The sequence below is a fragment of the Prosopis cineraria genome, unplaced genomic scaffold (genome assembly GCF_029017545.1).
Source record: "Prosopis cineraria cultivar Desert tree isolate PC_DT_omini unplaced genomic scaffold, ASM2901754v1 PC1, whole genome shotgun sequence".
Classification (NCBI taxonomy): domain Eukaryota; kingdom Viridiplantae; phylum Streptophyta; class Magnoliopsida; order Fabales; family Fabaceae; genus Prosopis; species Prosopis cineraria.
The window spans coordinates 44,673,100-44,697,926 of record NW_026555332.1 but is presented as its reverse complement, the minus strand read 5'-3'; the positions used below and the strand labels follow the sequence as shown (position 1 = coordinate 44,697,926).

Below are 24,827 nucleotides of genomic sequence, written 5' to 3'. Positions count from 1 at the left end.
TTTATAAATTATGATGTGGCTTTTTAAGTAATAGTTGAAAATTATTTTTAAAATTACTCTTTATAAGAGAAAAAAAATAACGTGGCATTACTTTTTGAATTTACTATATACAGGCATATATAAAATTTTACACACTTTTATTCCTTGTATTTTTTTGCATTGGTATTGAAGAGGTTGATAAAAATAACTTATAAAAAAGACCGAAGGAGTATATTTTAATTTATCTCAATTAGTCACAGTTCATCAATAAAAAGACTAAGTAAAGATGATAAAAATAGATAAAAATTTTGATCTATCAATTGGATATGAGTAATGGTAATTGTCAACCAAGGTGGGGTGATGATAGTGGAAAATGGTAATTCATAATAATTGATGGTGATGGCTTCAAAGATCGACAACAATAGCTATCGATAGTTGTTGGTAATGGTTAGTGGTAAGGACAATCAATAATGATGTCTAATAATAACTGTTAGCCGTGATTAGTGGTAATAATGGTAGCCAATGGTGGTTAGTCAACAATGACTAGAGGTGAGAATTGGTTGGTTAGTAGTAATCAATAATAACAGTTTGTGATGATAGGTGACAGCTAATGATAGTAGCCAATTGCAACCAAGGATAATTGTTAGTGACTTATAATAAATATTAGTGGTAACAATAAATGATGGATAATGGTAATAGATATTGATGATAATAGCTTATAATGATTAAATATAGTGTTTTTAAGAAGAAAAAAAAAAGAAAATGACTGTAAGATATTAAAATGTTTTCAATTTCTTGTTTTTTCTTTTTTCTTTTTTTTTTAAAGAATGGCTTTGAAAATATTTAGACGCAAAACACCTGCTCAAACAACTGAAATCAAACATACAAAAATTTCCTAAAGCAACATCAAAAAGTGTTCTTCCTTTTCATGGCCTGAAATAATTAAAGGTTGCCTCAGTGTCAGCATCACTTTCAAGGAATTTAGTAACAAAATCCATAGCGGTGAAGGGTTTGTGGATGGCAGGATGGACTTCATCAACAACAGCTTCTGCTGGTATACTGTCTTCTACAGCAGTCACAAAAAATGCAGATGATGTTCGAAATCTACTTTTATTTGTCACCACTCTGGTGTTTCGCACTTTTTACCTTATCATTACTTATCACCTGCACTCCCGGATACCAAATCAATCACAGCTAACCACAACCTGATATATATACGTGTGTATGTATATGTAAGACAGTGTACATCATATAGTCAGAGTGAGTACCTGAAGGAGGGCGCCCGTGTTGACCACATATGCGTGTGGAATAGGTCAAAAGCCGATCCACTTGTCATCATTCAAGATTTGAAGGCCGTGTACTTCATCTTGAAGCAGAATGGTAATGAGATCAGCATCAACATGCCCGGACGTTCCCAGAGTCAGACTTGGCTCTGGACATGGTGGATGGTGAAGAGCTGTCATTACCATGCTTCCGCTTAGTTCATCGTCATAGTATCCATTTTTCAACCCGAGTCCTGCACTGATCAATCCCAGAATCCTCGAAGCCAATTTCTTAACTTCAACAGAACATGCCCCGACAATCTCTGTGTCAAACAACAACGAAGACAAACCTATTCAGAGCAAGTAACTAAGCCCAAAAATTCAGGTAAAATTTGTGGGTAGAGCAGTTTTATTGAATAGGATGCATCATTCACTGGTATCTAGCTGGGCTTTCAGGCCAAGAATGTTGCCACTTCTCTAGAGGATGGCAAGTGTGTTTCAAGAAGTCACGCCAGAGATGGACTTTCTCGTTTGCATAACCTATGCTGCTGGTAAAAAGAATGCAATTATTGCTAAAGTCTTCGGTGTACACGTTTTTCTTGGCCTCAACCGGCGTCTGGAAAAACTCCTTCAGCACACTTGTTTCATTCATTAGATTCTCCGAAACTCCGTGATTGATCACCTGCTCACAATTTATCACATTGTCGGAACAAGCAATCTACCTCTGGAAATCTTATGGCATGAACACAAAAATGGAAAAACTTCTATGGCTTGAACCTGAAAGAATCCACAATCTTGAGCAGCCTTGAGAATTTTCTGAATGGTAAGAGTTCGGTCACCTTCCTCTGCTTCGCTGAGATCAATCACCGGGATGCCTTCACCATATGGGAACGTGAACGTTTCCTGATCTTTTTTCTGGTAGAAATATGTAATCCTCAGGCACGGGTCGCACATCGTACCAATTTGAAATAAGTTTCTCCATTATTTTGATTTCAGTGTCTTGATGAGAGAAAGGGGAGCAAAAGCGGAGAGGATGGAAGAAGGCAGGAATCTTGGTAGTAGCAAGAAATAAAACGAATTTGGAAAGTAAGTCCTTCATTATTAATGATCACATGCTTCCGCTATTATTTAATAACTTTTAACTGTGCCCGGCTTGATCTATTTGTAATATTCCAAGTTCTTATGCTTTGATTTTCATTGAAAGTCGAAAGTTAGAGTTCAGTTTATTTTCCAAACGTATCAGACATGAGCAGAAAAAGTAATCCCATTGCTGTTAAATCCAATATATGCTTGACGCCCAAAAAAAAAACGAAAAACTCCAACATATTAAAATTTTAAGGTTTCTATCCGCAGAAGAAAAGTAAATGATTTCAAAACAATCTTTGTGTGCCAACATTTTCTTAAATCACTGTTAATCATTACTTTAGATCCTCTAAAGTTGGAAAACCGGTGAAGTTGAATACTCTACTAGTACATTGAGTTCAATTTCCACGATTTCAAAGCTTCAACTTTACAGCATTCGGATTCATTGTCATCACAACTTTGAGTTTGCAGGTGGACAGGGCTAGAAATAGTAGAGAATACTTCGCACATTTATTCCAAAGATCGCCTGCACAAACACATATAACAACATTAAAATTCTTCCCTCGCTCAGATGTTATGCTAAAACAGATCTTAATGCTGCCTCCGAGTCACCGTTCTTTGCTAGGAATTGGGTCAGGAAATCCTTAATTTTGAACGGTTTATAAATTGGAGGATGGAGTACATCCGTAAGATCTTTTGCTGGCTCTATGATACTGTCTTCTAAAGAAAGTACGAAAAATGCAGCTGATGTTCGAGCAGTATTTGGATTTGTCACAACTCTGTGCTCTGCACTTTTCAGTTTGTTGTTACTAATCACCTGCACCCCCAAAAACATGATTAACCTCATTTGCTATCCAAAAGCTGTTTCTTGATTCTGATATGAAAAAGACGAAAAAAATTCATGTGTGTACCTGCAAGAGGCAACCCATATTGACTACAAATGCATGAGGATTAGGCTCAACACCAATCCACTTGTCTTCTTTCAAGACTTGAAGTCCGTAGACATCATCTTGCAGTAAAATGGTAATTAGATTCAAGTCGGCATGCTTAGATGAACCTAGAGTCAAGCTTGGTTGAGGACATGGAGGATAATGATTAACTGAAAGCATCATGCTTCCACTAAGTTCATCATCAAAATATCCACATTTTAGTCCAGGTCTTTCACAGATGAATGCCAGAATCCTAGAAGCCAACTTCTTGACTTCAACTGAACATGCTCCTACGCACTCTCTAACAACACACAAGAATCAATTAGTTAGGGCTAAACCCAACAAATATATATATATATATATATATATGTAATTATAAAAACTTAGATTTCAGCTGAAGAGGCTGTATCATTTACTGGTATCTAGTTGGGTTTAGAGGCCAGGTATGCTGCCATTTTTCTAGAGGATGACATGGGTGCATCAGAAAGTCCCGCCAGAGATGAACCTTATCAGTTGTGCAATATATACTGCACGTTTTGAGCCTGCAATGCTTGCTAACATCCTCTGAGTACAAGTTTTGCTTAGCCTCATTCGACCACTGGAAAGGTTCTTTGAACACACTCATTGCTTCATTCATTAAATTCTGTGAAACCCCATGATTTATCACCTGCTTTAAATTTCATCACTCAGTTGTATAACAGGTAGTCGAACTTTGCAAAGCTTAGACCAAGGTAGAAGAAAAATAAAATAATATGAACCCGAAAGAATCCAAACTCTTGAGCAGCTTTGAGAATTTTCTGAATGGTAGCTGTTCGATCACCTCGCTCTGCTTCACTGAGATCAATCACTGGAATTACTTCACCTATAGGAACATGGAGGTTCCCTGGTCTTGTCTCTGGTGGAAATATGTAATCCTCAGGCACAGATCGAACATTGTACCAAGATGAAACAAGTTTATCCATCAGTTTGATTTTAGTAACTAGATAGACCAGACTACATAAACAGAGACTTGAGAGCACATTGAGTCCAAGCTCATCATTAATCGATGCTTTGTCAGGCCCGCATATTCTTGTATTTTAAGTTGGAATGATGATTCGTAAAATAAATGAGACATAACCAATGAGTTTGTCATGTTACTTCCTATAAGCTATATTCTATGTAGTGCGAATCGCAATTCAGATGCGGGGGATGTTTTAATTATTATCTGTCACTAATCTGACAGTTACAAGGCGTCAATCCTCACATCTTTTAATCAAACCAAACATTTTGTTCTCTCCCCTCGAATTTAATAGTATTCATGGAAAGATATTTATCAACCACTATTTTGTATCCTAATTTTATTATCTGTTTGGAGAGAATAAGTAAGGAAAGATAGAGCGAAGAAAAAACACATCTTTTTCTTATTTGGATAGCTAGAGAAAATAAGGAGAGGAAAAAAAAAAAAAAGAACGAAAGAGAAAAAGGGATATAAAATGCTAACGTTTTCTCTTCAAAGCTCCCCCCCCAACCCCCCATAAAGTAGAAATGAACTTAGATAAGTCAATATCCTTAATTGCCATAACGTTGACATCTCTCGATAACATGTAATTAGATATCAACGAAAGAAATCCCAATCTCGTAGAAGCCACTATAGTTATGACCAAAAGAAAGCACATTCAAGAAATATTTCAAGACAACACCCATCAAGATCAGAGAGCAATGTCACTAATACATGGCTAGCATGATAGAGTCTCTTCGCCTGATCACTTATTCCGGAGCCGGCTTGCATTGCTTCTATAAGCTCGGAAAAAAAATAGGTAATTTATATGAAAAGGAAGTTGATTACTTGTGACAAAAGGTTGGATTTTGTATGTGAAAGAAAACAAATTCTTAATTATGATGACATTCCCAAACCCTATTTTCTAAGTTCTGAAGGGGGAAAAAAACTCTATTTTCTAAGTGAGGAAAACTCGAAACTAGCAACCAAATACCCGTATCATATGATTAGAAACGTAAAGTCTAATAAACTAAACTCTGCTGCTGGATTGAAATGAGATGTTGGGTTGGGAGCTGCTAGGTGGTTGAGGTGTATCAGGTAAGGGCAGAGCCTTTGAGGGAAACTCGTTTGCAGAAGCAGCACTGGCTTTTTGCTTCAATTGCTCGAGAAGTCGGTGAGCTTCTTTAAGTTCATCTGCCGCACCTGCTCCATGGCTTTCCCAGGCATCTATAGCTTGCTGTTGAAATTCTATTGCAAGACCATAGCTGCAGTTCCAAGACACAACGTAAATCTTTAGCTATACTTTAATCAGTTTCCATGACAAATAACAATATAGACTTGCACAGTTTCTCAAGTTAAAGATCAAAAACTAAACAAGTGTATAACGTAACTTGTTTAACGCATGCAGGTAACAGAAACATGCAAACACATTTAGAGGAATTAGCGCACACCAACCCAGCTAGAGGATATCGTGGTAACTAATTCCTCTGCACAATGGTCGCACTTCCTCCTAAATCTTATTTTGCTTCAACATAAAACCCATTTCATAATCCTTGACAATAGGGGCGTTCATGGGTTTCCAAAACCAAACCGAACTAAACCAATCGGTTTGCTCATAAATGAAATTCGATCGCTTTCTATGAAAATCAGCTTGTTTCGGTTTTGTTAAGGTCTAAATTAAGTTTCAATAAATTTATTTGACTTTTTTTCTCCTTTTCCCCCATCGTTATAATAGTTGATTTCTTTTAATTTGAATTGATTAATGCATTGCTTTTTCTTTTGTTGTATGGAAGGTTCTTGCTTGCCTCATGCTTTATTTCAATCATAACATATTTATGGAAGGTCTTTGAAATTATTCAAAAAACTCATTCCATCTCAAGCACCAATCTATTATCTGAGGCATAACACCTAAAATGAAGGAGGAAAACTAGTCAACACATGAATGAAAAAATATTGGATTGGGTCAATGGGTTGGGTGACTGAGTGTTGAAATTAATTAGATAGATATTATATAAATAAATACTAATTTTTAATCAAGCTTGGTTTCAAGTTCGGTTCAGTTTTCAAATCTCAAAACTAAAACCGAACCGAACCGAACCAATTAGTTTGCATGTCATAAAACTAAAGCAGACTTGATCAACAACCAATTTTGGTCGGTTCATTTCGGTTTGGATCGGTTTAGTTTGGTCCTTTTGATTTGGATCAGTTTTGAACACCTTTACTTGACATGAACCAAGATGCAAAGAGCAAATCTAGCAGGACAAAGAAATTTCAGCATCTAGTACAACCAGGACAACAAATACACTTTCATTAACTAGAAGTCTAGAAGCAACCTTTATTCCAAACTAATCAGGAGAAAGGAAACCTAGCATACAGTTAAATATTGACGTAACAGCCATAAAATAACAATTATCTTTTTCCTAATTCACAGCATTGACTGGGATGCTAAGGCTTTAGAGGAAATATAAATCAAATACAATGTCAAGCTTTCTTGAGTTTAACATCACTTGTATTTACCAGCAGAGATGCCGATCATATATGCAGATGGAAGCAACTAATCAAGATTTCCTTAATTCATGAAATTGTGACAGTTACATCCATCTCACATGTTCAATAAATTGCAATTGCACCATACAGGATATAAGTTCTAACATACAAACACAAGCTAGGACATTAAAACGGCTTTACTATTGGAATTTGGGTCAACCACATACTCCCTTAGTCCCTCCTATATATAAAAAGCCTTCTAGAACCTTTTTTTATCCCTAAATATAAGAGATTGTTAGTATATTTTTTAATGAATGGACCATTATACCATTATTAAATTGGAAAGAGAAAAGGATAAGTACTCTCATTAATTTACTTTAAAAAAAGAGATTTATTTTTTATTTACAATAATTAAGGGCAAAATTGGAATGTTGTTATGCTTTTAATTAGATAATCAACTTTTATTGGTTTACGTGATTTAGTTAAAAACATCTTATAAATAGGGACAGAGGGAGTATAACATTAGCAACTGAATAGAAAATGGACCAATAAAATCTTGAGTTAAGTAAGGCAGCCAATTATCATATTCAATTAAGGATCTGAACTTTAAGTATTCAACTGCTTACAAATTCAGGTTTGTTTCTAAACATAATCCCTTACACTCAAAACTTGTGTATGTGTATATATGTGTGCGAGCAGGCACATGTGTACGAGGGTATATATATTGATATTGGCATAAAAAAGCATATTTGCCAAGAGCCTCTTGGCTCAATGGCACCCCACAGTCCTTTAAAAAGGGAGTTTGTGGGTTCTAATCCCAAGTGGTGTAAGCATATCTGCGTGTGTCACCCTTCCCTATGGTGAAGGGTTAGGATAGGAGTGTGTGTGTGTGTGTGTGTGTGTGTTTGATCCATTTCAACCCAAAAAAAAAAAAAAAAGCACATTTTGTCTAAATATACACATACTAATACTTGGGTCTAGTGGGGCCAAAGAGAATGGATCCGCTGGATGTCCATGAATCGTGTATTAAAAATTAGATCCAATCTTACCCAATTGATCCATCAATTTTAATGAGGATTGGATGGCCATTTGCATGCAGATTTATAAACACTGGATATCCATTGTCACTTCTCTACAGATGGCAAACTACAAACTATATGCTCACCATGTAAGTGGTTGGACTTAAATAGGTTCAAATACATTACAATTACAATAGTAGTACTGAAAATTCTTTTGCTTAGCCCCGTGGCCCTGTTACCATACATGCACACACGCACTACCAATGTAACAAAATGAAATTAAATCAAGAAAGCCATCCATACCTTCCATTTCACCATAAGCTCTTGAAAGATTCTGACAGGCTTCAATTGAATCTGCATGGTGTGGACCAAGAGAGACATCCATGATGTCCTTAGCCACTGCAAACATTTGTGCTGCTGACTGGGGTCTTGCCAACTCTAAATATGCTGCTCCCAAATTGTTGTAAATATAACCCACTCCAAAATGGTTGGGCCCAAAGCTATCTTTCAATCTTTCAGCAGCACTTTCCAAGTAAGGAATACCCTGCTGCACCTTACCTGTCAGCAAGAGTAACCACCCTATTCTTGCAGAAATACTTCCCTCTGAATGCTGCTCTTGTGGAAGCTTCTCAAGCAAAGCCAGTGACCTCTTCAACAGTGAAATTGCAATTTCAAACTCATTCATGGCTTCATATTGCATTGAAATCTCTGAGTATGCCTCAGCTACTTCCACAGGGGAGGTCGATTCTCTTTTGTCAAGAATTCCACAAGCAATCTCCAGACATCTTTTGGAATCAGCAAACTTTTCCTGATTACATAAGGCTTTTGCCATTGATACAAGTACAAGTGCCCGAGTCTCACTATCAGCATTTGTCTGCGGTACAATACTCCTCAAAGTACCGGTAGCCTCATCATATCTTCCCAGAGCAATCAGCATATTAGCTGCATCTATTTCAGCACGCAGCAAATCAGAGTTAAGATTCCAGTTCTTCAAAATCTTCTTGGACAAAGTATTCTGCTCCAGTGCCTTCTCATGCTCCTCCAACCCACTGTATATAACTCCAAGGATCCTTCTATCATGTGCAACCTCCACAGAATTATTCCCCAACTGCTTCTTATGTATCTCCAATGCCTTCATACAATAACGCAGTGCCTCGTTGAAATTCAAAACCGCAACGTAAGCCTCAGCCAAATCACGGTTAGCTTTACCCAGTTCTTTACTATCTTCTTCCAAACTCAATTCTTTGATCTCCATACACTTTCTGAGATTTTCAAGAGCCTCTTCTCTCCTGCCCGTGGCGGTCTTGACATTAGCCAACTCAAGTTGTACAGCGTGAAGAATTGGCCAAATATCATCAACATTGGCGTTCTCTCCCTGTAACCTACCCAGTATCCTATTCGCCCTGTTGAGATATCCTAAGCTATCATTGAATCTCTTTAAGCTATAGTTAGCCGAACCCATTAACTGTAATGTCATGGCAACAAGGATGGAAGGCTTGTTATCTTCGTCTAATGCCTTTAAAGCTCTGTCAGCGAAGGACAGGGCTTTTGCAGGGTCCTCACCTTCTTGATCAAGTTTGAGGCCAATTTTTAAAGCAGCCAATCCCAGCTCCCTCTCATCGAAAGTTGCCTCCATATCTTTGAATATTTTAACCATGTCCTCACTGGTTTCTGCAGACTCAAAAGCTTCCTCAAGCTCAGATTTTTCCTTTATTTTTCGCTGCCTAGATGATATTTGAGGGCGCGTTTCAACAAGTGTGTCCATGTTTCGATAAGGGTTTGCCTGAAACCTGCTTCTGGTAAGTAATCCATGGCTTTTAGTGCAGTGCTTGAGATGGGTTGGCGAATTAATTGGTGCGGACCGAGATGATGAAGTTGAAGGACCCGAGCTGTATTTGGAAACGAACGGAACAAAAGGATGTAGTCGTCGGCGAGTGAGATGCTGGAACAATGTGACTGTAACCTTTCTCATGGTGGAACCAAGAAACTTCGATCAGAAGCGTTAAGTAGGTGTTAAAATTTAAACCTGCGCAAAACCCTTGGCATCCATGAAGGAACCAGAGCGAAATGGAAGGCAAGGCAGGGGAGTTCAGCCAAAAAAACGCAGTCGTTTGCACTTAGCTGGATGTTACAGAAAAAAGAGTACATTTTTACTGGGAAGCTGATAGAAATATTGGGGCCGGACATGCCAACTTATTTGAAGCGAATTTAATTCAAGCTAAATTTATTTAAATTAAATTTAAAATATTTTATTATATAAAAAAAATTATAATTAAATTGGACTTTGATTTCTTGAATTTTTTAGTTTATTCTGATTTGAATATTTAAATTATTAAATATTATTTTTTTATTTTTATTTAATTGTAATTTTTATTTTAAAAAATTAATATTTTATTTTTACATTATTTCATTAATAATAAAAAAATTAAATATTTGGATTAAATTTATTTGGATTCAGGCTTAACTTAAATTTTTTTAAGTTTATTCAAGCAGTCTAAATAAGCTTGAAATAAAAAAAATTAAACTTTTAAGTCCAATTTTAAAAATTTTTTAACTTATTTAAACTAGCTCGTCAAACTTAATTTAAATTATCGTCTTTCAAAAAAAAATCCTACCAGAACATGACATGATGAGATGTGATTATTTTTCTCTGATTTTCGAATTGATTATTTTTTTGACAATGATTAAATTAATATTTTGCAAATAATAAGCTGACTCTCCAAGTCTTTAAACTATTAAAATTTAAGTGGTATGAATATTAATAATTAATAATTATTTTAATTCAAGTAGTGATTTTTTTCTAATATAATTAAAATAAAATAAATAACTACAACTTTCCTTTTAAAGATTTTAATTATTAAAATTTAAGAATTATAAATATCAATGATTATTTTGGTTTAAATAATAATTATTTTTTTCTAATAATGACTAAAACAAAATGACAAATGATAAGTTTTGTTATGCAAATTTTTTAATTACTAATCCATTTCTTTTTTATTTTAAATTAGGGGTTTTATAGTCATTTCATAAAAGACATTAATATTATAAAAGTCCTAATGAACTTGAAATGAATTATCATATTTTGTAAAATCTTATTACCATTTGTATATTTCAAGAGAATTTTCCATCATTTTCACTTTTTATGATGATTTACAAAGAGCATAATTTATTATAAAATGTTTAATTTAAGTATTGTGCTGGCTGCTGGCACGATAATAATCTAAATAATACAATTTATAGCTATCAAATATTTTGATTAACTTTTGAGGTCATAAAAAATATTTTGATTAACCAGTTTCTACGTATAAACTGATATTAACCAGTTTCTGCATATGAACTAATTAACTTACTCATGAGAAGGCTACAAATAAAAATTCCTCCGTACTACATACCATTAATAAGGATTGACTCGGCTTTTAAAAGTTTAAGACCATAAGCCCACATATTTTAAATTCACCATATTTTTTAAAACCCAGCTCTCATTGACAGGGTGAGCCTGAAAGCTTGCAGAATTTTTTTTAAAATTTATTATTTAATTTCTTAATTATGTGAATTTTTTAAAAACTTATTATTTAATTTTTTAATTATGTTAATACGTAACTTTAAAAATTGTGTCGCTTTAATATATTAATTCAAAATTAAAAATAAATCAAAAATTCTAAACCATATGATTTTAAAATATTAACAATTTTAACCACATGTTAATTGAAAACAAAAATTGCAAGGCCTAAAAAGGCTAACCCAAGTCCTGTTTCAAATCTTTTTATGTAAAACTTTCCTCGTTTTTTTCGAAACACAACTCTCAAAAAATACAAGATTTAAATAGATAATTTGAAGAACCAAACCCTTTTTGGCCGCTCTAGTATGCTAGAAGGGCATCCACACACACATTATCAGAATTCATCAATAAACTTGCTCATTACCTTGATAGTGCTCCAAACAACAATAATATTGTGACAATATAAATAATCATTCTTTAATAAACCGTATACAAATTATTCATTCATGATTGATATTGATTTCAAAATTTTAATCAATTAATAAATCATAATTATTCTTTGAAGACAAATAATACTCCTCGAATAAAATCGAACACAATCAATACTGTCAATGGCCTGGGCACTATTTTCTTATATTGCACAACCAAGCTGTGTACAGATTATTTAACGCTTTTTTTTTTTTTTTGGTAGACCAAGAGATTATTTAACAAACTAAAGTTGCAATTTCAAATAAGATCACCATTTACCACACAAACCCAACCAAAACATGGAAGGAAAGAAAGTTTAAGAATCAGGACGCTTTACACGATGAATGATGAATGTCTAATTATTGTTTTATCCTCATGTTCTTACATTAGGAAGGCAGCCATTTAAAGCCCCTCCCCAGCCTCTTCCCTCCCAACTATGAAGGTGAGGTTCACTAGGAATCTAACCCAATAGAGCAATTCAATGGATCTATATACAGTAAAGAATAGAGTTTCCATGGGTGAAATAGAAGGCACAACTACCACTTGCAAGGCAGGAACTCTTGTACATTCCAGACACTCAAAAGCAACACATCCCAGACATATATAATCAGAGAACAAGTGTCATGATCGCTCAGAGGTTAGCGGTGCTTGAATTATAAGTGGGAGTTTCAGGGGGTCTACTATAAATATCATCAAAATGAAGATTAAATTCCCCTGCCTCTAAGTCGTCTGCGTGAGTTGTTCTAGATAACCTGTTATAATCTCTCCAGTCCAAGTGTTGCTCTTGATCATCTGAGCATCTATCAGATAACCTATCACGATAGTTAAATGTCTGGTGATTGAAATCTGGAGGCTCGAAAAAGCTAGCCTGAGCTTGTCCGCCAAGGGGTCGACTTCTAGCCCACCATTGACTCTTGCTAGACTCTGGCAGATCACTACTCAGTCGATCCTCGAGAAGAGCTTCCCTGAAAAAGGGAGCTGATGTGGATGCCCCAAAATGAGACTCAGCTCGATTCCCATGATACTCTCTTAAGTATTCATCATACCCAGGTTCATTCTCAAAGGACATCCAATACTCTCTGGAATGATGCTCCGTCTTCTCTAATGGTTCTGTTGGAACATGATGAGGTCGAGAAGTATAGTAGCAATCAAGAATATAAAGGTTATTGTTTTGATTAGCATCACTTGGCCACAATGAACCCAGGTGATTACCAATTTTGAGAGTATTAGGCGCCGTTTCCCTGGATGTGAACAAGTTCCTGTCTCCATTACTCCTCATATAGGGACCACCCATCCACCTTGTAGGAGGGGAAGATGCATATCTGTTTCCATGTCCTGGTAAATTTTGCTCTCCCAACGTTCTAAGATTCAGCAAAAACTGCTTCCCCTGAAAATTTGGTTCCCATGAATGGTAGGTGCTCTGAAAGCTGTAATCATAACAGTAGTCATTAGTAGTAGGAATCGAAGAAGTAGCTGAAGGTTTACAGAAATTTTGGATCTATACAACACAAAAATGAGATGGCAAGATGCAATATCTGTCTTTCAATTACACTTTTGTCAACAGCAGAAAACATGAGAAAAAGAAACTTTGACAATAAGCACAAGATAGAAGCTCTTGGGCAGACCAATCCAACATGAATAGAGTTGATGAGATTTAAATTTTCCAGTCAGACCCAAAAAAAAAAAAAAAATTCCAGATCAAACAAAAATCTGTAGTTTTTCCAGTAGTATGAAAGGGAATAGTTTAAAATATTAATATTTGAGTATAGAAAATTGTCGTTTACAGAATTATTGTAAAAGTTTGCAATGATAAAATGAAATAATATCATTTGTAAAGGACAACTAACAGAAACAGATAGAATTTTTAACATCCTGCATAGAGATAAGAGCAACTCTTTCCCGTATGAAATTATATGAATTTACACAACAGAAATTACTAAGGTAATTTTAACTCCCTTAGCTGATTGGTAGATAACCACCTAACTTTGTATTTTGCAATATATTCATTCTTTTTCCTTTTTCCATCAACCACAGGAATTTTGGGTCAAAAAAAAAAAGCATTGTATATAACCCAATGCAATTGTCAACCTCCGTTGAAACAAGCAAATAGGAAAGCAAGCCAAATAAATATCTATTTCCTCACAACAGCGAGGCTCAACCTAAACAAATATGAACCATAGCAATTCTAATCATAGTAGTGTTGTGTATATAACGAACTCTGCCAAGACAATACCTCAGAAATGATTTCTCCATCTTTCCCTGTGAACTCCTCCTGCTCCGAGGTGCATTGCATGGGGAACCATAATTGCTGTTTCCATGGGCTTGAAAATCGAAGACACTAAAACTAGCAATATTGAGGATACCACAGAAGATAATTAATATCGTATGTCATTAGCACAACAAAAAATATTAAAACAGGAAATATTCACTTTAAGAAGCGCCAAACAATTGCCAGAGAGAAACGGGATGCAAATCAAAGAAAGATTGTGTCAATATCAACCTGCAAACATGGCCAACCCCTTCAACATCCACCGTGAAATCTGCAATGAACTGGAGAATATCATCAACTCGCTGCAAGTTGGACAGAAAAAGGTTATGACATAATAATATATGGAGTAAACAAAGTGAACTTCTTGCCCAAATAAAGCATTGACCTTTGGGACGACAAATAAAAGCAAATATGGAGTGAGGAAAATTGAGGCCATCTCCTCAAGTAACATCATCACAGTGTACTGCACCATAAAAAATGTAGTAGCATGAGAATAAATAATATGTTATCTGATAGATCTGCTAAGTTGCTAAGACCTATAGGAGCAAATTTCAAAGAAAATGATAGAAGAGGGCAAACAAAAACTACTGGGTCAAAAGATTACACCATGGGTCCTGGTCAAAAGGGAAAAGAAGGGACATAGGAGAAGGGAGTAGGGGCAGCTAAGGGTAGGGGCAGTGATTTGGTAACTTTCTGGGTTTTAAGTTCTCCAATTCAGCCGAGAGGGTGTAGAGTCATTTTGGAAAGTGAAGTGAGTTTGGGAGAGTACTAGCCTCTCGAAAGCCTAGTGTGTTGGGGTGGAGGAAGATCTTCTTGCTTCATCATTTTCTCTTTATGTTTTAGTGTGTGTTAAAAAGTGGCTTATGTTCTAGGTTATTGTTCTGTGGAGTGTATTTAGTACTGATGCTTGTACTCTGTAACTTTATTATTCTAGGTGTATGAGGGAGTTGGGGTTAGCTTGAATCCCTATCCCCTTTGTAATCTTTCTTCTTTATTATTCAGCAATAGTATTTTCGGTCATTTTTACAGTATTTGCCGGGTCTTTTGCTTGTTTTAAGCTTATTACTATAGAGGGTTCTATCATTTGGTATCAGAGCGGTACAATCTTGGGAGGAGATGACAATGGCTCTGGATGAACATGCAATATTGATGATGAAGGAGTTGCTGGAGAAGTGCAGTAGGCATCTAGATAGCATGACAAACACCTTAAAAGTTTGGGAAGAGAAAGAAAGAATGAAGGAAGAGTTAAGAAAAGAGAAGATGCACGACAAAGCAAAGAAATCAGGGGCAAAAATAGAAGAGAAGGATGCTGGACCAGAGAAAAAAGAAGAAAACAATCAAAGCAGGAAACAGAGGGAGGAATGCAGCCAAAAGAGCTTGGAGTAGAAGATGGTTATAAAGCAAGTGATTTTGTAAGTGCAGAAGAGGAGAAGGAAGGAACAACCGAGATGGAAATAGAAAAAGAGTTTAAGGCTGAACAACAATTAAAGTTGCAACCTTTTTCAAATCAGGAGAAGCTTGAAGAAGTTTTCAGTAACCAGCCAAAAGAAAAGATGAGAGCCGAAGCTCTTCAATTCCTAAAAAATGTCAAAATAAATCCAAGTAGTTTCACAAGAGTTCAACAAATATGTGATGCTGTAGTAGAAGCAACCGAGGAGATGAAGCGAAGCTGTGATGTTGAAGAAATTTGGGCAAAATGCTGGAGATATGAAAAACGACGAAGAACCTGGTTGAAAGCAGAGGATGTTGGCGGCAAAAAGTTGAAGCGAGGTTGGAGGGTGGATCGGGTTAAGCTATCCAGATTTGGAAGAAGCCCTAAATCTGATGAGAAAATAAAAACTTATGGGCTTGTTAAAAACATAAGTAAGGCCCAAATTCGAACCCAATTTGTGCAATCCTTTCTGCCACTAAACAGAAAACCTAAAGAGAGAAAATGGGTCCTGGCATTGTTCCCCTCGAACGCACAAGTTCTGGAGCACGTTGCAGCACATCGACTAGCAACAACAGTGAGGGTCTTGATCTCATTTTCTTCGACGTTGACTGAAAAAAAAAAAAAAAAACCTTCTCATCTTCAAAAATATTGACGGTCATCAGTATTTAAAGTGGCACAAGCGAACTCAAGTACAGAGGAGGGAGATGATGAAGCAGAGGCGGGTTGTTTTTCTAATGAAGAAGCGCACAAAGCTCTGTACAATTTCATCTTTTCTTCCTTCAATTGTCTCACAAATGATGGGCAAGGTTGGTGCTGTGTGTATGTTAATTGGGAGCCTATTTTGTCGAGTTCTTTGCTTCTGTCACTGATATCAAACCAGCTTCAGTTTCTTCCCTGGTTACTTATCCATAAAAATCAGAGAAGAGAGCGGATGGAATTTCTCAGCCACAAAAGAGAGCTTGTGACGGAGGACGGCCTTCTTCCTATGTGCAATTGACGAGTCCTTTGCTTCTATCAACATCAATTCATCCAGAAGATTTGGGATTAATAATTCTAATGAGATGGATACCCCAATACATGCAATTCATGTTGGGCCTGATCCAGAAGGAGCCCATAAAACATTCTTATCCATGGGTGTAAAAAACAGAGGATGAGATCAATTGGGTAGCATTTCCATCTCGATCATGAGAGCTTGTGAATTTCAGTCAACATTTATTACTAGCATTGATGTTTACCATGACCGGGCAGGTAAGAAAACATCTCTTGGAATCCCATTCTCTTCCATATTTTCAATCATGAAGAGGTTTGTGAGATGCATTCTGGTGCCTCTAGCTATTAGCCCTCTAAGTACAGCACTTGTGGAATCAACCAACTTGTTGCTTGGATCCATTATTCAAAGGCAAAAAATTTCTAATCATTCCTTTGATAATGGGATATGCAAGGGTGCAATTTCATTTTCCAAATATTATCTCAAGTGTTTTAAGTGGACCTTGAAATTAGTAAACCAGAATGCCCACGTCATAACTTTTATAGTTGATAAAGTTTCCTTCGGGTCTTCAATTATCAGCACAGAATTGATCATGTGTGACAACTTTCAGATGGGGCATTCCAAGGTGGTTGGAAATATCACTTTGTTCTTTGGAAAATTTGGTCTTAACACCTTAGATGCTGTGTTTAAATTCTTTATGCTCAACACAGACAACTACTTAGCATATGGCAAGATTTCAGTGGAGATGCAAAAAACTATATCGACACAAATGGAAAAGGCAGAACTGTGTTTGGGTTATTTGAATGCTTGGCGTGAGTATCTCCCTAATTATGGAACGCACTTACATATATGGAATGATACAAGGATTGAAATTGCCTTGGGTTACTGTAGGGGTCTGAAGAACAAGGTTGATGTTGAAGAACTCAAGTTGTTGAGAATCACAATTTGGCGTGGAAATTTCAAGATTCAAAAGAAGCCACCAAATTCCACTTCCTGTTCACACCTCGAGGACAAGGTGAAACTTCAAGGGAAGGATAATGATAGAGCTGCTAAGTTGCTAAGACCTATAGGAGCAAATTTCAAAGAAAATGATAGAAGAGGGCAAACAAAAACTACTGGGTCAAAAGATTACACCATGGGTCCTGGTCAAAAGGGAAAAGAAGTGACATAGGAGAAGGGAGTAGGGGCAGCTAAGGGTAGGGGCAGTGATTTGGTAACTTTCTGGGTTTTAAGTTCTCCAATTCAGCCGAATGTAGAGTCATTTTGGAAAGTGAAGTGAGTTTGGGAGAGTACTAGCCTCTCGAAAGCCTAGTGTATTGGGGTGGAGGAAGATCTTCTTGCCTCATCATTTTCTCTTTATGTTTTAGTGTGTGTTAGTAAGTGGCTTATGTTCTAGGTTATTGTTCTGTGGAGTGTATTTGGTACTGAGGCTTGTACTCTGTAACTTTATTATGCTGGGTGTATGAGGGAGTTGGGGTTAGCTTGAATCCCTATCCTCTTTGTAATCTTTCTTCTTTATTATTCACCAATAGTATTTTCAGTCATTTTTACTGTATTTGCCGGGTCTTTTGCTTGTTTTAAGCTTATTACTATAGAGGGTTCTATCATTATCATGTATAGACAGCTAAGAAAAGGAACTCATAAAGGCACGTCAAAATTAATGCAATTGCATTAAACCAAAACTTAGATATAATACCTGGAATAGTGTTCCAAACTCAACGTGGACCATTTCAGTACTTTCTTTGCCACGCCATCTTTTTGGCATATAGTGTGTATGTTGAACCACCATAGACATTGCTCCCTCGTGATCTAGAACAAGAAGCTCATTTGTCACTGCAAACCGGCTAACAGCTGTTATAGTTCCAAAAACAGCAGCATACCAAAACAAGTTTCGACCAAATATCTGTAATTTTTTGTATATAATCATCAATAACAATTATTGTTATGGGTATGTGCATAAAATCTCCCAGGAAAAATTAGTATAAATCCATTACATGGCCCTCGAGAAGAGATTCCTCAAGAAAAGCAATGATGATCAGAATTGCAGCAAATCCACCTGATACGAAAGATATGAACTTTGCAATGATAGATATAATAGGCGAAGGAAATTGCTTGAGATAATCAGAAGCATGCATCGCGCTGCTACTTATCCGATGCTTGAAGAGATGGTCCACCTATAGCAGAAGTATAGGTAAGCTCAAGCATATGGATAAGAGAGATACAAGTTTTGCTATGTTAAAAATGACTACTAGGCACTGGCACTTACAAACTGACATAAAATTTAAACTACATTCCAGTTCAATTATTGTATCTTTCTTCATTCAAGGCACAGTAAGACACTTCCAAACTACATAATTACTTTTTCTATTCCATTTCCTTTTCCATTCCAGTTCATTTTGCTCACCAAACAGCCCTCAAGGTTTCATTATATTCAATAATTTTACAAGAAAACTAGTCAACAAATTTAGAATATTTGCAAGGACGAGCAGGCTAGTTATTAGAATAATATCATCTGTCCAAGAGGAAATACCGGATCCCTTCTCTGATAAGGATTTCTTGAAAAATAGTGTTCACAAGTTATAACTTAGAACCTTTCTTGAATAACGTATATTTTCAGATACAAGCAGGAAACCATGCACAAAAGGCAGATGAACCGAAAGTTTAACTTGCTAAAAGAATGAAAAGAACAGTGATACCTCGTTGAATTCCCTAAAGATCCACCTTGACAAGTTTGACCATCTTCGAGATGATGCTGTGCTTGGATGATTATAAAATTGTTCAGCATGCCTCAGAAAGAGATACACCAACATGAATATGACAAGAAATGGAGATAGTAAAAGCATTGCAAGCCCAACTACCATAAGCCTTTTCTTCAATGTCTGTGGGTTGGACAAAAAATCCCTTCTAACACAAAAGTTTCTGCAGAGAAAACATGTCATTATGGATTGGACACGGAATCCTTCTAACATAAATGAGTACATAATAACGAACATTAAGAAACTGATTAAGATACCAGATATGATAGTCTAAGTTCATTCATATGGAAACAAATTAAGAAAAAATTAATATTTACTCTCTCTTTCCTTATTGAATGAATACTCAAACTAGAGAAAGCCTTCCACATTTACATGACTTCTAAAATCTCCATGTGTCACCATATGTAATATTGTCTATAACAAAAATGGCTACCAGTTAACTTGGAAGCAAGAAGCATGGATCAGAATACCATTTATTTGTGAGGCTTAATTATATCAAAATGAATTGACAAAGTCCAATCGACTGTCAATTTCATTGAAGTTCATACCGCTGGTCATACAGCTTCAAACATGTGAACCCTCCCCACCCTACCAACCCATGACCAAAGAGAAAAGCTATAAAAGCTCGTCAGAACAACCAGAAAACAAGCATAAACTCTTGCAACAGTTTCAAAAAGGGACCTCACTAATTGGTGCTTCACAATCTGGAATTTGTGATGGGATCAACAATGCATCCTCTTTCTCCCTAGATGGGAATGGAAGCGTAGCCCCAGAGCATCTTGGCTTATAAATATATGACTAAAATATGGAAAAATTATACTTTTGGTCCATGTAATTTCACTCTCAAGTTTTAATTTTGACCTTATAGTTTAAAATTCAGAATTAAGTCCCAGTTTAAATAATTTTCAATTTAAAAATGTGGTGTTCAATATGCATGCAACCATCAAGAAGCTTCTTGCCAAGGACAACATGTCAAAATAGAAAATAAATAAAAACAATATCATATTATTCTATAACCAATTGGCCCCCAACTGCTATGCAAAACATTAGGTCAAATCTAAATTTCTGCAGCAATTAACATAACCATTTGGCAGAAAACCTGGTGCATGTGAACTTAAATTTATAATGCAGCAGAAACATTATTTAATGTTCATAGTGCCAAAAACAAAAAAAAAATCTTATTATCTGTCAATAAAATAAATTATCCACTAGTCACCATAGAAATTGAGGATAAAAGGTTATATAAACATAAAACTGTTTGTATGGTTCTTTAGGCTACAAAAAAATATTTTTTTTCAAAGCTCTAAATTGTTTATTATAACTTCAAAATTGACAGAGTTACATTATCAATTATAACCATTTAAGGAAACCAATAAATTTCAAGCATAGTATACAAAATTATGCGGGGCATGTTTCTCTTGTAAGCCATAAGTGACCAAACAATCAGGATATCTACCAAGTTTAAGGGCCTGTTTGAAAACCTGTTCTGAGAATAGTTTTCTGTTCTCCAAACAAGAAAACAAAAAAATCTGTTTGGTAACGTTTTTTCAAAAAATCTTTTGGAGAACAAAAAAATAAAATATTGTTCTGGAGAACAGAAAAATGGAAACAACTTTTAGGTGTTCTGTGATTATTGTTTTAGAGAACAAGGGAAAATGAAAAAAACACCTATTTTCTTTTTTTTCTTTTTGTCCTCAAAACATATTCTACAAAACACCAATTCTCAAAATAATAAAATAAAAAAAGTTTCAAACAGCCCCTAACATTCTATGAGCTACTGTCCTACTTCTCCTAAATGGCCACTAAATCATTCAGATTAACACATCACCATTTTTAATAATAATTTGAAGAAAAATTCCCACAGCAACTCCTAAAATGAAGTAAAATTAAAAGGCCTACGCATATCCACACAATTTGCCAAAACAAATAATATAAACATGCTGATTATACATGAAAAGGCATCTGTATAGCAATTAACACACCGATCAAACATGCTTTGCAGGATGCACCAGTTCAAAGTCCACTCAAGGGTCTTGGTTAGTATTAGACGATATTGTGTTCCATTAGGACCACATTTCACTGTAGGACCGGCACCTGGGATCCACTGAGAAATGGGGAACGCAAGCACTCCCTTGTTGATCATTCCAATCAAGTAGTTTTCTTTCCGCATCAGTCTCATCACCATGTCATGAGTAGAGAGATTCTTTACCACACACAGCTGCTGTGAACTTTGCACCAAACCAACCTTTTCAAGAACTGTTGCCCAGGGCATAGTTTGGATTTCATTGTCAGTAACATGGAGACTGCAAGAAGAACATAGAAAATCATGACAATCCTATCAGTCATCTCAAAGTTGTAGTTTCTGTCTTAAAATTTCCAGGTTTATCATTTGTTCTTACCTATTGTAGTAAAAGTGACGGATTTCCAGAATGTCCTTTAGCTGAGCAAAGAACCTCAAGAAACAAAATATCCAATAGATAGAAAATATTGCTAAATATCCAACAATAACAACCTTTGTAAGTGTTAGCGGGGTTAAAGGGTGTTGATGAATAGCTTCTTTACCAAGATCACATGGCTTAATTCCAGATTCAACTGCATCCATCCCACACTTTGCATTGCGAAGTCCATTCCAATCAACATATAATAAGAAAAATCCTGAGAAACATATGGTAAATCCTAAACTAAGAAGTTCAACAATCCACTTTATAATAATGCACCAAAGCCCTTTCTCACAGTAGTAGCTGTAAAGCCTTTCAAAGAAGAGGTCCAAATCGGAAATTGGCTCTACGTTCAAGCTCTCACCATTAAGAAGCCCTGAAGGGCTCTCACTGCCTGGACTTGGAATCCTTCCATAGTCAGACAACTCAATCTCTGGTGGAATATCCTGAAGCAAACCTGTGGTTAGAGATGATCCATCTTGACGCTTCCATTTGAATAAGTTAAAAACATTAGGACCCCTTGGCCTGATAAACATTGTTCACAGACACTGACAGTAGGCATAAACAGCAAGTCCATGACCCAGAGACCTGAATGGTTTGGACAGGGCAAAGAGTCAAGATTAATTAAAACATAACCAAAAGCAAACATGAAAAAAAAGTTATTTCAAGATACATTAAGTGAATTACTGGAAGAGACATTTCACGTCAATTTTAGATCATAGGCATTAATCTTTATCCAACTTAAGCTAAAGGATAAAAATGCCAGTTGCATGCTTTATATGCCCATGTTCATTTTGGTATAAATTACGGTGGATTTTTTTATTTTATTTTTTCTGTCAAAATTAAGGTGGATATTTTGAAAACGATAATTATATGACATCCACTCTGTTGAACCTAGCCTCCCTGCTGACAGAATATCCAGCCAGAATTTGCATCCACATAGCACGAAAAGCATTCTCTTTACGAAGGGATTGGGCATGAAATTTTCTCGTGCATAGAAAGAAAATCCAAACGGACAATTAGAGACTATGTCGTGATTTAATCAACTAACTATTTGGGGCATTAAAGTACGACCGACTTGCAAAACATACTAGTCCTGAACAAGAACGATCACGCTACTGATAGCTGGTAGCTTCTAAGCCAATTTCGGTCAATAGAATGAAACCCCATCAAAATTTTAGTTAATAGAATCAAAACCCATCAAAAAAATATTAAGAAGAAGAACAAACTGGAAACATCATTACCCATTGTCGTGGGTAAAAAAAAAATTACCTGGAACTAAGCAACACTCATGGAAGAAGCCAGGAATGATGCAGTACAGACAGAAATAGCTGAAGTAGTGGATGCCAGTAATAAAATTTAGGCAAAAGCCACGAAATTTAGGGGTTGAAAACAGCAGACAGAAGGTTAATCCAAGGAGCGAAGACGTTAATCAAAGCGAAGAAAACGAAGAGCATGAAGGTAAGAGAAGAAGAGGGCTTGGTTGCGTAGAAGACGATGAAATTACAGTCACACGTAAATTCTTTAATTTAACATGACTTTGGAAGTCATACGCTTATTGAGTTTGTGTGCCTCTCTTCGCCTCCTTCCCTGAGATTGTGTATTAGTATAAGGAGACGTGAGAATGGGTGAAACTTCTACCTTCTCCAACTTACACTACTATGATCTCATTCCCACAGCCCCAAGTCCTCGACCTCTTAGAAATTGGGTTTTCCCCTTGATGTGAGTAAAATAAATTGGCCACTAAGGTTGGCATGGGCACTAGGTATTGAGGTCAGGCTTTTCTTAGCCGCCTTACAAAAAATTAGGATTAAAAACTACAAAAACTAAAGATTCAATTAAGATTTAGGACCTAAGCGGACTGATTTTATAAAATTTGATTACAATTTAAGATTTTATTTTGGTCAATCGAACCCTAACTTTAAAATTAAATGGTGGTCAGCTCTTAAGACCTCGACCTTATATCTTTTAATTTAAAAAATATATTAAAATTTTTAAAAAAGTTATTACATATAATATTAAATTTATAAAAATAAATTTAAATCAATACACATGATAAAAAATTTAAGTTTGATAAAAAAAATAACATCACAAAATCAACACCTATAACAATCAGACTTTGCTAGAATTATCAATAAAATCTTGATAATTTTTATTATCATCAATATCAATATAATTCCATCATTCTCTTTGTAAAGTCTCAATAGTGGCAAAAATATTAAACTTTTATATATTTTCTCTTCATCCACATGAAATGAGGTTAGGTTTTAAAACTAGTATAGTGTTTAATTTTTTTAATACTAAAATTTAAACAAATTATAAAAAGACTTAAAAAGGCCAACTTTTTTATTTTAGAGCTTAAAAGGGCTATCATTTTGCTCTCTAAAGTAGCAATCAGATCCTACTTTTTGGTTTAAAAGGGACAACCCAACGGGCTCAGTTCTAATTAACAACTCTATCAATAACCTCATTAGTTGAGAAAAAAATTAAGATAGAAAATAAATAAAATATTTCCCATTGCACGTTGCAATGCCAAGCTGTGATAAATTGTAGATTTTTTTTTTGCCAAAAAAAAAAAGAAAACCTTGAAATAACTTGTAAGCTAGGAGTTGGAGCAATGTGCATTATGCTGATTTTTGTTTGGCCATTTGATAGATGGTTGGCTATCGAGCTACTTATAAGTGTGTTGTTAAAATTTACACTTTAAAATGTGAAGTTAAAGATATTAACATCATGAAATATTAAATTTAGAATTATTTTAAATTTATAACTATAAAAAATTAAGAAAATGATATCGAGAAATTTAAAATTCATGAATTTTAAGTTAAAATACCTAAAATTATTATTACTAAAAACAATGATTTTAACAATGATAACTGGCCTCGATCTCAACGCTTACATGAAAATTTAGCAATGTTTTAAAATGGTACAAAATCAAAAAGATGCAATTTTATTGTTAAAAGGATTATAGTACAAAACCACCCTTAATATTTCTAACCAATTATACCTTGTATTTTAAGGTATTTTTTGACACAATTTCACCTCAATGTTCGTATTCATCTGCTTCATCTTCTCCTCATTTTCTTCTACAAAGCTGAGAAAAGGGATTCGCCCAAACCCAAATCTCACACCCTTGAGTTCGTTGACGTCCTCGCATGATGGAAGAGCTCGTGCACAGCCTTGAGTTCAGGAGAGGAATGGAGTCTGAAGCTAGGTTCAATGGGCATAATCTTACTTGCTTG

General features: G+C 35.5%; 4 protein-coding genes and 1 long non-coding RNA gene across 6 annotated transcripts; 1 reads left to right on the top strand and 4 right to left on the bottom strand.

Annotated features, from left to right (window-relative positions):
- Positions 1-753: 753 nt before the first annotated feature.
- On the bottom strand, positions 754-2,402 carry LOC129314399 (hyoscyamine 6-dioxygenase-like). Of its 2 annotated transcripts, XR_008594102.1 has the most exons (3): positions 2,019-2,402; positions 1,248-1,923; positions 754-1,143 (listed from the first exon to the last, which is right to left on the bottom strand). XR_008594102.1 is itself a non-coding variant. In XM_054957845.1 (2 exons), exons 1-2 carry the CDS (start codon positions 2,193-2,195, stop codon positions 1,672-1,674), a joined length of 429 nt encoding a protein of 142 aa, XP_054813820.1. In that variant the 5' UTR covers positions 2,196-2,402; the 3' UTR covers positions 754-1,671. The 2 variants fall into 2 exon arrangements, 1 of the variants encoding a protein (XP_054813820.1); XM_054957845.1 differs by having other exon boundaries at positions 754-1,923.
- Positions 1,917-3,239, top strand: LOC129314419 (uncharacterized). The gene is made up of 3 exons (XR_008594105.1): positions 1,917-2,064; positions 2,238-2,327; positions 2,796-3,239. It is a non-coding gene; the product is annotated as an uncharacterized LOC129314419 (long non-coding RNA).
- Positions 2,543-4,376, bottom strand: LOC129314390 (hyoscyamine 6-dioxygenase-like). The gene is made up of 5 exons (XM_054957832.1): positions 4,012-4,376; positions 3,670-3,920; positions 3,236-3,554; positions 2,937-3,141; positions 2,543-2,850 (listed from the first exon to the last, which is right to left on the bottom strand). Exons 1-5 carry the CDS (start codon positions 4,213-4,215, stop codon positions 2,738-2,740), a joined length of 1,092 nt encoding a protein of 363 aa, XP_054813807.1. The 5' UTR covers positions 4,216-4,376; the 3' UTR covers positions 2,543-2,737.
- A 531-nt stretch (positions 4,377-4,907) lies between these two features.
- On the bottom strand, positions 4,908-9,934 carry LOC129314409 (protein KINESIN LIGHT CHAIN-RELATED 1). Its single transcript, XM_054957855.1, has 2 exons — positions 8,042-9,934; positions 4,908-5,498 (listed from the first exon to the last, which is right to left on the bottom strand). Exons 1-2 carry the CDS (start codon positions 9,705-9,707, stop codon positions 5,260-5,262), a joined length of 1,905 nt encoding a protein of 634 aa, XP_054813830.1. The 5' UTR covers positions 9,708-9,934; the 3' UTR covers positions 4,908-5,259.
- A 2,100-nt stretch (positions 9,935-12,034) lies between these two features.
- LOC129315231 (autophagy-related protein 9-like) lies at positions 12,035-23,286 on the bottom strand. Its single transcript, XM_054958809.1, has 10 exons — positions 22,858-23,286; positions 21,547-22,173; positions 21,130-21,450; positions 19,088-19,310; positions 18,386-18,565; positions 18,088-18,294; positions 14,357-14,434; positions 14,203-14,273; positions 13,936-14,046; positions 12,035-13,129 (listed from the first exon to the last, which is right to left on the bottom strand). Exons 2-10 carry the CDS (start codon positions 22,119-22,121, stop codon positions 12,334-12,336), a joined length of 2,562 nt encoding a protein of 853 aa, XP_054814784.1. The 5' UTR covers positions 22,122-22,173; positions 22,858-23,286; the 3' UTR covers positions 12,035-12,333.
- Positions 23,287-24,827: the final 1,541 nt, after the last annotated feature.

Bases quoted from the DNA above. Each gene is read 5' to 3' on its own strand.
- LOC129314399 (XM_054957845.1), bottom strand. From the start codon at position 2,195: ATGTGCGACCCGTGCCTGAGGATTACATATTTCTACCAGAAAAAAGAT. The intron at 1,924-2,018 runs GTTCAAGCCATA...AATTGTGAGCAG, and splicing joins AAGATTGTGGATTCTTTCAG to GTGATCAATCACGGAGTTTC.
- LOC129314390 (XM_054957832.1), bottom strand. From the start codon at position 4,215: ATGGATAAACTTGTTTCATCTTGGTACAATGTTCGATCTGTGCCTGAG. The intron at 3,555-3,669 runs GTAAATGATACA...GTGTGTTGTTAG, and splicing joins CTAAACCCAACTAGATACCA to AGAGTGCGTAGGAGCATGTT. The intron at 3,142-3,235 runs GTACACACATGA...TTGGGGGTGCAG, and splicing joins ATATGGGTTGCCTCTTGCAG to GTGATTAGTAACAACAAACT.
- LOC129314409 (XM_054957855.1), bottom strand. From the start codon at position 9,707: ATGAGAAAGGTTACAGTCACATTGTTCCAGCATCTCACTCGCCGACGA. The intron at 5,499-8,041 runs AAGGTATGGATG...TGTCTTGGAACT, and splicing joins AAGAGCTTATGGTGAAATGG to GCAGCTATGGTCTTGCAATA.
- LOC129315231 (XM_054958809.1), bottom strand. From the start codon at position 22,121: ATGTTTATCAGGCCAAGGGGTCCTAATGTTTTTAACTTATTCAAATGG. The intron at 19,311-21,129 runs GTGTGTTAATTG...TTTTCTCTGCAG, and splicing joins CTGCAAAGCATGTTTGATCG to AAACTTTTGTGTTAGAAGGG. The intron at 14,047-14,202 runs GTTGATATTGAC...CAATATTGCTAG, and splicing joins GGGGTTGGCCATGTTTGCAG to TTTTAGTGTCTTCGATTTTC.